This window comes from Notamacropus eugenii, chromosome 6 (assembly GCF_028372415.1).
Source record: "Notamacropus eugenii isolate mMacEug1 chromosome 6, mMacEug1.pri_v2, whole genome shotgun sequence".
Taxonomy (NCBI): Eukaryota; Metazoa; Chordata; class Mammalia; order Diprotodontia; family Macropodidae; genus Notamacropus; species Notamacropus eugenii.
The window spans coordinates 268,959,889-268,973,380 of NC_092877.1; the positions used below are offsets into that span (position 1 = coordinate 268,959,889).

The 13,492-nt window shown below is 34.0% G+C and overlaps 1 protein-coding gene across 1 annotated transcript in view; it reads left to right on the plus strand.

Annotated features, from left to right (window-relative positions):
- Positions 1 to 13,492, plus strand: part of KLHL1 (kelch like family member 1) — a 566,614-nt gene that overhangs the window by 399,613 nt on the left and 153,509 nt on the right. Inside the window, exon 6 of the mRNA XM_072622321.1 lies at positions 2,912 to 3,098. Coding sequence (XP_072478422.1) covers positions 2,912 to 3,098 — 187 coding nt within the window. The remainder of the gene's footprint in view (positions 1 to 2,911; positions 3,099 to 13,492) is intronic.

Genomic DNA, 13,492 nt, shown 5'->3' on the forward strand with positions numbered 1-13,492 from the left:
AGGGAGGGATGGGGGAGTGGAATGGGAGAAAATTTAAAATTTGTGGAAGTGATTGTTGAAAACTGAAAACAAATATTTTTTTTTTAAATGAGGGTAACAATAATAAATGCCTTCCAGGGTTGGCATGAGGAGCAAATAGAATATGTTAAAGGGCTTAGCAGACTGCCTAGAACAAAGTAGCTACTTAACAAGTGTTTTTGTTCCTTGCTTCCTTCCTTCTTTCCTTCCTTCTTTCCTTCTCTTCTTCCTTCCTTAACCTTCTACCTTTCCCTCATCTTTCTCCTATTTTCCTAATTTCTCCTCTTCATTAAAATTCACCATTAATATTATTCTCATAACAATAGCCTTAATCAAGTATTAATCATTACTAACATACATATTCAAACTTCTCTGGCACTTAAGAGCCATTAGTATCTGATCCCATGTTACCTTTCTGGCCATCTCCCTTACTACTCTGCCAAATGCAAACCTTCTCTAGTCAAGTTGTCTCCTCAATAGGCAATACAGGGTAGATATCATTGTATGGGGATATTGTAGGAATATCTCCCTCCATGTTCCTGTTTAAATTTTTCTGTTCCCTTCACCATTAAGAATGCCTTTCTTCTTCCCTTATTCCTAATCAAATCCACCATTCAAATATCTGCTCATATCTCCATTTCCCCATGAAATCTTTTTTTTGACTACACTAGTCCATACTGATTTGTACCCTGTCAGAATTTGTCAATTTATCACCATTAATTATTATCTAGTTTCATATGTACTTGTCTTCCCAATGAGGCTGTAAGGTCCAAGGAAGATAGAATATGACTAATAATAATAACTTTCCAATTTGACTAGAGAACCTACAGGTCAAGTTGCTTCCCGTCTGTCACACAATCAGTATGTGTCAGATGTAGGTCTTCGACTCAAGTCTTCCTGGCTTTGAGGCCAAATGCATCCACAATACCATGATGCCTTTCTACCATTTTACTTGTGTACTTAAGCTTTATGCTTTACAAAATGATTTCCCAACAATAAATGTAATAACTAACAAAAATAATGTTCTTGTTTTATAGTTTAGGAACCAAGGCATTGGGAATGTTTGTCTCAATTTACACAGCTAATAAATATCAAAGTATCAAAGCCGCAACTCAAACTAAAAGCTAACTCCAATGTCTATATTTTTCCTGCCTCTAAAATTGTTATTTTACAACCTCTCCTAGCACACTGTATTGACATATGCACTACTGCCATTTTAGAAATTAAAAACTTCCCATAGCTTCTATTTTGCCTATATCTTTAGTTGAGATTTCTACAGACAATTAGGTGATAAGACTTTTTAGCCTTTAGCTGAAAGTCCCAAAAGAGATTATTGCTCTTCCCTCTTGTGCTAAATAAAGACAGAACGATAATTCCTCAGCATTTTATTGGTTTAAAGTGATCTCTTTAGACATATGGATGTTTCCAATGGGTAATATGAGAAGATAGGTGAGATTAATTTCCTTCCTCATTGAAGTACCTGGCCTCAGACAAATAGGGAGCCTGAAAGTAACCTGAAACTCTTCATCACTGGATACATGGACACCATGGCTTCTTGTATCCTTTCCAAGTGAGTGATTCTATAAATTGAGTAATTACATGTTATGGAGAAGATACTGAACCTTTGATTTCATTAGTGTAGGGAACTCTTGGGTGAAGAATCTCTGCTATCAATACAGATTGGCACCTTCTCTGCAACTTGGGTAGAAAATTAATTGAAGAACTTATAGGTCAAGTGACTTGTCCATGATGACACCGTCAGTGTGTGACAGAGTCAAGTCTTAGATTCAGATGCTTCTACCTTTGAGGCTAATTATATATGCAATGCTATAGTGCCTCTCTAAATATTTATTTTTTGATAATTCAGGTATGAGCTGATGAGCATATAGTTGTGTCATGGTTGCTCCTAGTCCTACCATTCTGATTAATCTTGTAGAACCCTTAAAATCATGTTTTTAAATGCATAAAATAAAAGGCAACGATTTCAAAGGAAACATCATATTGAAATGTATCTGTCATTTAAAAATTATAGATCCCAGCTTAAGAGCTCCCTAGTTCTAGTCTAACATAACATGGTGGGAAAAGAAACAAAGATTAAAAAAAATGAATGGCACTATGAAGATGGCTATAATAGACCGATTCCATAAGCATTATGGTCTGACTGCTCCCTCAAAGGTGTCTATTAAAAACTGAATGTTTCAATCTTGTCTAAAGTAATTATACTTTAAGATTTGCAAAACATTTTACAAACATTATGGCATTTGAACATCAAAAAACTGCCCTATGAGATAGAAAACATAGATATTAGTGTCCCCCTTTTAAAGATTAGGTAAACTAGATCTTTGAGAAGTTGAGTAATATCTTTATAGTCACACAGATAGTGAACATCAAAGACTAGATTTTTAACAAAGCTCTTTCTCGCTTTAAGGGTAAGGAGTCTATGAAGAGGCTTAGTAAGAATCTTCAATTACCTCAGTAATTATAATGAGGAGAGTGATAGTTTCACTAAGGACAGAAAACAGGTTCTGAATGGTACCAGCATGGACTTAGATGAGACATAATAAATATTCCCTGACAGACATGAATTATTTAGAAATATTGATTAATTTATCTACCTAGAGACTATTAAAAGAGAGCATAGACAATCATTTTTATTTTTAATCTTAAGAATGATAGAAGGGGGAGTGCCACTGACTTCTGAAATCCCCTTTAACCTCTGTAAATCTATGGTGAAATGAAGTATTGTGATCTACAATTGCCATTTTTGTATCAGTGAAATTTACTAATTTTTGATGACAGTATTGCATACTATAGAATATCCTTGCTCTTGGCAGTAATGATTTTTTTTTACATTCAAATATCATTAATAAAGAATCTAATTCATTATTCACAGATTTTGGCTGACCTTGAAAACCATGCTTTGTTTAAAGATGACCTAGAATGTCAAAAACTGATTTTGGAAGCCATGAAGTACCATCTGTTGCCTGAAAGAAGAACTTTAATGCAAAGTCCAAGAACTAAACCAAGAAAATCTACTGTTGGAACCCTGTATGCTGTAGGAGGAATGGACAACAACAAAGGTATACAATTCCAAGGCTCCAAATTGGTTGTGTTTTATATCGTTTTAAGAAGTTATTTGCAACTTGATAATTTCTAAAATATCAAACAGCCATAAAAAAAATATCCCAGAGATTTTTTCCTCATTGTTTGGAGATAAAACGTTTTGTCAAAATTATACTTTACCTCTTACCCTTTATCTTTTCCTGCTTTTCACACACACACACACATACACACACACACACACTCACACACACATACATACACACACAGAGACTCTACCCATTTTACCAATTTTTTGGTAAACATACACATACACACACATACATACACACACAAACGTACACATACAGACACAGACTCTACCCATTTTTTTTGTTTATAGCCCTTGAATAAAACTTATTTTAATTTAATTGAGAAGGAATATGAAACAACATTTGTAATAAAAAGGAGAAAATTCACATCTGCTTGTTTAGGTTGATTGTTGAATGTTATTTATAGTATTGTCAAGGCCTGGACTAAATCTATGATGATAGAAAGGCTATAATCTATTGGAATTCAACAGGTGAGGTGGTCCCATCTTTGAAAATATTAAAATAACAAAAAAGCAATTTCACTTATACTGCTGTCCTATTGCGAGACTTTCCTGCTTCTATGCCCCTCTCCCCCGCAAGGTGTGACATAAAGTCATGAAGCATACTAAGACCTGTCTTTTTTCTCCCTTAACTCTTCCTTTATCTTCAACTATGCTCAGATTTCCCCATATCTCTGTTTATTGTCAAACTTTTTGCAAAGGGTATTGGGATAAATAATCATCCTTTGATAGTAAGTTTGCCCACATGAGTAAACTTCCTCCTCTAAAGCAGGTCAGCACCTTCTCTGCAATTTAGAGATCTGGAGAATTGCCTGGTATGCTTAAAGGTAAACTGACATGCCCAGTATGTCAGAAAGTATATGTAAAAGATAAAACTTGAATCTAGGTGTTTCTGAATTCAAGGTTCAATTTCAAATTCAAAATTCAAATTTATCTCTTTACTATTTCTTGCTTCCAATTAACATAGCACATATGTATTATTTCTGCTTTTTCACATTCTACTTACACTCTGGAGACTTGGTTTCTTCTCTACTGAAATTTTCCTGTCAAAAGTTCCCAATGGTCTTGTAACGTTTAATTATAATTATCCACCTTTTCCCCAGTTCTCATTCTCTTTTGCCTCTCTTTACCATTTACACTGTCGACTATGCCCTTATTGTTGAAACTGTTCTACACTGGCTTTCCCAACATTCTATTAACCCAATTCTCTATCTTCTTCTCTGACTGCTCCTTCTATGTATTTTTTTTTTTTTGCTGTCTCTTCATCCTCCTTTAGGCCCTACATATAACAGTTCCCCAAAGAATAGTCCATTTTTTCTTTTTAGTCCTTTTCCCTTATAATTCTCCTATACTTTCTTATCTTTTTAATGACCATACTCTGTTCTAGCTATTTTTCTCTCCTTTGTATAATTATTAAGCAATTCCCAAGGATAAATGATTTATATCTTTTCATAACTACTTTTAATTTGATTTAGAAAGGAACAACAAAAACTCTCAATATTTAAAAGAGAAACAAGAAGAAAAGTTGCTTATATGCTGTTGTACCCCAAATCCCTGTAACCAGCCTCAAGCCCTCTCCTGAACTACAGACCTTCATTTCTAAATACTTACCAGAAAGTTTTATCTATACTTTTCACTGATCTCTCAGTGTTCCCAATATCAAACTTCCAAAATTGCTTCCCTTTTATATTCCATGTCTCTATTAAAAGTATTCACATTTTCCCAGTCACTATTTTTAACAGTCATTCATACTTCTCTTTCTTCCCTTTGCTATCCAATTAGTTGTGTTGGTTTTAGCTCCAATATATCTTTTCAATCTGCCCCTTATCTTTTCATTTTTTTCTGTCAGAACACAGCTCACTCAACTTAATTGGACTTTGCACCTCCTGCCTCCTCCCAATATAAAGTATTACCATGGTAATCCTCCTAAAATTTGCCTTGGATTGCATTACTCTTGTGCTCATAAACCTTTAATTGTACCTTATTGTTTACAGAATAAAGTCTAAGCTATTTCACATGATATTTAAATGTCATTGGTCTCTAGCTTAACTCTATTTTTTTTTCAGCTGTATCACCTACTATTGCCCTTGATATGCTCTCTGCTCTAGCCTAGGGGTCGTAGGGACTGACTTATTGAGTATAATCATCTTTTAGCCAAAATAAATAAGGAAATCTGAGTATAGACTTATCTTACCTATATTAGTGATTTGCAAATGTTATATAAAATCATATCAGCTATTTTTAGTATTATTTAAGATCTGCAAAATGTATATATTCATGTATATATGCACAATAGATATTTGTATGTGTTCATACATAAACACTTATTCACATGTACATTTCTTCATTAGTCCAATACAGTAGGTATTATAGATATTATCCTTTTTTTCCATTTACATGTGAAGAACATGAGTTTTAGAGATATTAGTGACTTCTGGTTATCTGGCTTGCTAGTAGTAAAACCAGGTTTTGAAATAGTCTTTTGAATGCTAGGCTCAGGTGTCTTGCCATTATGTCATATTTCTGCATTGCTGTTTGGAGATGAAGAGAACTCAGATATAGATCTCATATTCCTTTACCCTACCCACTTCCGAAAACAGAGTCCCTACTGTATTGATTCAGCTGAGCCTTCTGTCCTCATTCATTATTTCAATTTGATAAACCTCCTCATCCCATCAGGACTTTCTGCTGGCATGTTTTCCATAATTTTATTTTTCCCCTCCAGGCCAGTGCTTTCATTATTCAATATTAGAATTTTTCTACCTGCAGAGAGAGCAGTCAATGTAAACTCACTGTCCTAATATGTTAATAGACAAAGGCAATAGGAGATTCTCAGGGCTCTGCCTTTAGAAGACCCTAAGTGCATTGTAACCATGGATTTTTGGAGACAGTATAATATTTGTATTTGGCAGGTCTATCATTTTTATACTGGCTTACATGAATTTAAATAAAATTTTGAAAATGTATGGACAAATACAGATTAGATGAGTTTGATATAAAATCTCTTTGGCTTCAATTTAAGATCTGTAGAAAGATACACACATGCATTATATACATAGCCATACATATACTTATGTGTATGTATATACAGATACATATATATGTATATATATATACACACATACGGATATACACACACATATATATATATGTACATATATATACATATATATTAAATCACAGGTAACAAATGCACAATTACAAATTGTCTTTGAATCCAATAAGTTTTGTTTTATGACCGTTACCAAGTTAAATATCTTGTGTTTTTTTAAACCATTTCTCATGTGACATGCTTTTGAATCCTATAACTGCGCTCCACTCCTCTGGGAGCCCTACTAAATACTGATATTCACAGTTGACTATAACCATAGATATGATGTGATTAAGGAAGACCACAACAAAATTATTATGACTTCCATGTTCTAGGTATTATACTTATCAAGAGAAAGATAGGAATGGTTTAAGTTGTTTAGAATATAGTATAAAAGTTAAGGGCATTGTTGTTCCCACATCTACATAGTAAAGACAAGGAAATAAGTCTGGGCATGGAGGGTAATGATTTTGCTCTTTTAACTTAGCTTTTGATGTTTCTTAATTTAATTTATATGCCAATCAAATAGGACCTTGATAGTGAACAGAACTTCAGAGACTCAGCCTACACACTGTTTCTGTAGGTTCTGTTTTATTTTACTTCACAGAATTTCAGAAATAAGCTTTTTTAAAGGCACAGGATCAAATTGGATTTACAAGGAATTTTCTAACCCAGAGTCATATAATTGGGAGGAGATAGACCAAGGAAGTCAAAAGAATAGACATAAGCTTATTTAGAAAGAATCTGTCTGGCTTCTGTCTAGCAGTCCTTTGTTTCCGTTATGCTATGTTGTCAGCCTTCCCTTATCAAAAAGATGCTTCTAGTAAATGTACTTTAGCATTTGGGATCCAAAATTTCCCCAAAGTCAATGCTCAGAATTTGGCAGCAAAGAAATTGTCTTTCATCCATGCTATTGATAAAAAATATTGAATGGAATGAAAGGGAAGAAACATCCCCAGAGCCTGACACTAAAGGGTTTCTTCCAGATTCATTGTTCTTCATTAATAAAATAAAGTAACACATGACCAGCAGAAAAATGTATAGCATAAATAATATATCCTGCAGATAGCAACAGTATCACCCGTTCAGATCAGAGGACATCGGCCTCTGTGCTTCAGGAGTAATGAAGGTCTGGTTTTCTTGTGCTTGGTCATTCCTTCGTCACATCTATCCCCTTCAGGCATTCTCTGGACAAATTGGTTCCTTCCTTGTAGCCTTTCATTCATATTCTTTGGCATATGTATTTTATATAAATGTGTCAGTGCCTGACACATAATAGGTGCTTAATCAGTGTTTATTGAGTTGCATTGGTGAACTCATGTTCCCTGGTCACCTATGCTTTCTGAGGGTGTTACCTATGTGTTTGCTCTGAGTTTACAACCTCCACTCACTTCTGTAAGGGTGGTAAACTGTTGCGAAGGGTATGATAACTGTCATGTATACATGGCAGTGGAAGAGTCTCAAGTCTCTATTTGCTATACCATTGGATCAAATTTATTTTGTTTGGAATTAAAGTACACTCTGGCTGATTAAAGTAGGCAAATCAGTGAGTCATAAGGAGGATTTAGATTGGACAGTGAGTACCTTAAAGTACATTAAAGGCAGAAAGTTTTTTTCTGAGGCCCATATGTTTGTCAGTGCCTAAGTAAAGACATAATTCACTTGATGCTTTTTGAGTTCTAACTTGTTTTTCTGGCAACCATATCATATTGTTGGCTCATCCTGGATTTTTAGCTGACTAAACTGTAAGGCATTTTTTTTTTATTCGCATAAACTTCCATCTAATTATATCTTTATTTGCTTTCTTTTATTTTTTTCTAAGCTGAGTACCAGAGGTTACTTTGGTTCTTGTTAAGTTTAGTTTGGGGCTGTTGAAACCTTTTTGAATTCCAAATCTTTTATCTATCACTTTACAAGCACCTCTTCATCTAAATTATTGGTAAAACCATTGAATAGAGTGGAGGTGAAGAAGCAGCCCTGGAATTTGACACAAGTTTTGATTTGCTTTTTCTTTTCCAGGTTAATCTTGAGTCATTAATCAAAGAAAGTAACAAATATAATTGCCATTGACAGGAAGTATTTCTAATGACTAAGGGAATCGCATACACATTGATTTGTAGAATCCTTCTTTATTTAGAGAAATAACCAATAAATTTTTACATATAAATAAAAACTCACAGAACTAGCTTGGGATATTTTCTTTTTTTTTTGAAATGGAAATCCATTCCAAGTTTAGAATCACCCATGTTATTCTTATAAGAACAGTAAATATCGAGTATTATCTGTGATTTAAAATGGCTGCATATCACATACACGCACACATGCACACACACACACACACACACACACACATACACACAAACTTCAAAACCGATAATTGCTCAACTTGCTCTTAAATTAGTAGTACAGCCCTTCTCTATGAGCCCAACATCCATTCTTACTACAAGGTTGTTGGAGGTTAATTTGAGCTGCCAAGGGAAGTGTCCTGATTTCAATTGACTTCTTAATGACTTCCCCCAAATTTGTGTCTGGAGGGACAAATATGTTTTCAGTTAATAGCACTGTATCTGATTATTTTATTTTACCTTCAAATAATTAGAGATTATTTTTGAAATGCGTACAGTATCCTATAAAAAGAATACACATTATCATATGGTGAATTTTCTTTCAAAGTTAGTACTTCTCAGTAACTGGATTTTTTTCCTTCATAAAAACTGAATATGAAAATCCATAAGCTCATGTCTGGCATTTTGCTTTAAGCTATTAATCAGCATTAGTACCCAGCAAAGATGGTATGGAAGAATGTGACTAATTTGAATCTCTAGCTAGTTTGTTATTACCTATTACCTACTATTCATTACCTACATTGAGTAGCTTAATTATTACCCTGAATATGCACTCTCTTTTCCTAATGCAGAATTAATTAATCCAGACCTGGAAATCTTTCCTTTGACTTAATTTGTTATAATTTTGTTTCATATAATCAATCTGGCATGGCTATAGATGAGAGGCTAACCCGCAGTCCTGGAAAGCAATACTTTTGTAGATATGAATCAACCCCTGTATTATTATGGCATTTTGACAGAAAGGTATGGAAGCTGGAAATTATGATTTAATCTACAGCTAAAGACTTTGAAGCTTTCCCAGAGACCTAGATAATTAAACATTTCATGGTTTGAAATCATTAAGGTATCATGCAAATGATTTTCCTCAAGCATTTAAAAGAATTACATTTTTTTTTGAAGAACTAGTGCTTTGACCTGCTGTGGCTCATTTGTCTAACTTCACAGACATACAGGGCAAAGTTCTACTTTCCCCAGTTGCTCTTCCATCAGTCACCCTTCTGCTTGCTTATGGGATCAGAGATGTAAATGAATCTCAAGGATTTCACAATTATGTAATGAAAAAATCTCTTTTAACTCAGGATTATTTTTGCAAATCATGTTAATAATATGGTATAATGTCTAGGTTTGTTGTTTTGTTATTTAACTGTATGTTTATTACAGGGCTGTGATTTTATGGATCTACAGAATTCCTGACATGGAAACTCCATCCACAAAGCATATTACCAACTCTTCTGTAACACTTGTCTTAGGCAGTAGTCTGGTTTACCGATGAGAATATTGGTTGACCTCATAGTGGTAGCATAGTCATTTTATATGCAACAGAAAGAGAACCTGAATTGAGATCTTTCTGATTCTGAAGCATTAGCATTTTCCACTACAATATGCTGTCTGTGATGCAAGTGAATAACTCAGAATACTTTCTTTGACATGTGGAACTAATCAGAATTTGAAAAATTATTTTATTCCTCCATCTTTGATATGAATGCCATCCTTAAAAGTAAAAAGAGGAAAAAATGAAAACTACTGAGTTTAGTACAGTGTCAGATTCTTTATATTTCTGATGCCCAGGTATATTGTTGAATGAAATTAGAGAAGCCACAAACCTAAAATTTCCTGGGAAGCTTGACAAACTCTGTGTTCAGAACTGGGGATGCTTGAATTACATGAATTTCATAGTGTTTCAACTCCATGCTGAGAGAATTTATCAAATAATTTATATGGCATTTTTTCATCACAAAATGCTCTAACAAATATATTTCAGTATATCTTCATATAAATCCTGTGAGGCAAGGAGTGCAATTATCATTAACTCTACTTTATAGGAGTGGAAACTGAGGTACCGTAGGGTTAAGGGCCTTACTTCAGGTCATACCTGGCAAAATTTAAGATTATAATAAAATGTTAACATGACTCTTCTCAAACTCAGAATGTTCAGTTTATCTGTATAACAACCCAGTCAAAAGATCAGTTTTATTTTTAGAAACCAGTAGAAATACACACATACATATACGCATGTATATGTATATGATGTGTATGCATATATACACACATGTATATCATCATGCTAATAAAAAAAGATTAGAAATTCACTAAAGTCACACATAAGTAAATATAAATACAAAATATATTTCCAAGGGTTAGAAGCTCCCCTTCAGATTTACAGTGCAACCCAAAGCTTCATGTTTGACATATGAAATTATGTTATATAATCTATAGACATGAAGTCTTATTTTCTGGATAATAATCAAATCACATTAGGCAAAAGAAAACTCATAAATAATCCTATCTAATTTATAATTAGTGGAATCATATTGAAGAATCATTGACAAGATAATAATGACTATCATTATGAAGGTTAGTTAAATTGGTTCAGTGTTGAAAAACTTATTTCTCCATTATGTTTTTTAATTAAACATAAATAAATAACTTAATTTTCCTTCTTTTTAAGTATCCTAAAGAATTATTTTCTCTTCACAGTACAAGCTGTTGTTAAAGTTAAAATATGAAACTTCTCCTAAATGTTTTTTAAGTATTTTATTTTTGACAGCTACTAGACACTGAGTGGCACGTCCTACTATATGGTTGCTGCAATTGTATAGTTTAATTTCCTGAGTATTTTAATATAATTTTAGCTTCTAATATTTGTGGGAATAATCTAGGTTCAGTCATATTCAGTTTAATAAAAATTGCCCTAATTCTGATTGTTGAGTGTTATGAATAAATGAGCAGTTAGATAAATGAATTTTATGATTCTACAATTGAAGATGACATGTATAAGAAAACAATCACTTCTCAGAAGCCATTTATTGCATGCCTCCTATGTCCTATTACCCTCTAGCCCCAACACAATATTCATAGCGCCTATGGCAATTATGAATATGGCAGCCATTCTGAATCACAAAATATAACAGACTCTCCACATGGAAGACAGAACCAAAACATTTATTCAGATAACAGAAAGTCAAATCCCAACACCAGAAAGCCAAATCCATCATAGTAACCAACATGTCTGTACAGAATTTGAGCCCTTTCCACAAACAAGCACACGATCCTAGCTGCCTGCTTCCTCTGTCCTTCCCAGTTCTGACTAGTTTGACTAACTTTCTCTCTGATCTGCTCCAACTCCACCTCTTCCTGTTCCACTGTTCTTGCTTTATCCTTTCCTGTTCCACCTGTCCATCAAGCTCCTCCCACCACAGACTTCACATGACTCAAACTTCCATGTGACCCAGGCAGGTCACATGGGTCTATTAATAAATGGGAAACATCTTCCCATTTAAATTACCATTACATTTCCCATTTAAATTGCCATTACATATCCTCACTCAGTTCTGAGAGAATTAAAAAATGCATAAACCAAAGTGCCCTGTAGGATCTCTGATGGTAATATGCAGACAAGAATAATATAAAATGAAATATTATATGTACATTAAAAAAGGAACAAAATACAATGAGACCTCAGAGAATATAGTAATAGCAAAAGTTGGGTAGGATAAGATAGATGTATTGCAGGGAACATTCCATGTATAGAAGAAAATTGTGGAAGTAGAAATACTTGGCCAATGAGTTCAGCTGATACATGAGGGAGGGTAATGTGACCTAACTTAGGTAAACAATGTAAGAAACTTGTCTTGAATGTAAGGCTATGGATAATGGACCCTTTTTGTAGGGACTAATGAGCCATCAAAAATTTGTGAAAAGGACGTTGATGATCAAAGCAGTATTATAGGATGATAAATTTGGTATGAAAAATGGAACAGGAAAATCTAAAGAACAAAACATAACTTGGGAGGTTATCATAATTGATATTGCAAAAAGTAATGAGAATTTGAGTGATGATGGTGACAATAGGGATATAAAGGAGGAGCTCACTGCAAAAGGTGTTGCAGGAGAACCAATATGACTTAGTTATCAATTCCATAGGGAGGGTAAGGGTAATGAAGCTGGGGTGGTGATGCAGCTTTAAACACAATTAGGAGGATGGAGGTGCCATTTTAGCAGAAGGAAGGAAGTCAAGGTTGTTGCAGCCACTGAGATATACTGGACATGTAGATTTAAAGCACCAATGAACCATTCAGATGAAGATTTCTGATAAGCAATTTCATGTTTTGAGCTTATAAGAAAATGGGAGAAGACGGAAATTTGGGAGTTATCCCATAAACATGGTAGATTAATCCATGGACCCTATAGAAATTGCTAAGGGTAAGAGTATATTTAGAGAGAACAGAAAGTGATAGTGGACTGTCTTAGGATACATTGATACTTAAGGAGGATGTGAGAAAGAAAAGCCATCAGAAAAGACAAAATCAAGGTTTGAAGCTAGAAAGACATGCAAATGTTGTCTTTTCTACCACCAAAATTTTATTGAAGTGAAAACTAAGATTTGGCCCTGGTGGTCAAAAAAAATTCCACTAAAAACATTTCAGTTACCACCTAACAGAGTAGGGATCCAAACTTGAGTTCCCTGAGCCCAACCCCATTTCTCCTTTCATGTCCCAATTTTCTTAGTTTATTAACAGAATAAGTTTTTTAAAAGGTAAATTAGTAGAACCAAGAGTCATTATTTTATTTGCTACCTAGAACAGTAATACTTTTATTCTTTTGTTAACTTAATCTTTTCCTTAAAAAAAGAGAGTGAGTGACCATAGACATTTGATAAAAATCAGGAAATTTCAGAGATGCCAATGGAAGAGAACGTGTCCAGGAGGGTAGAGTTGTCAGCAATATTAAATGCTGAAAGAAGTCAAAGCAGTGGAGGACTAAGGACAATGAAACTGAATTTGCCTTAGTTTATAAAGTTTTTCTTTGATGTTCTCCTAGTTAATTTGCAACAGTACACTGAAAGAAATATTTCTGAGTAACTTAAATCAGCAAATGGCAATTAGA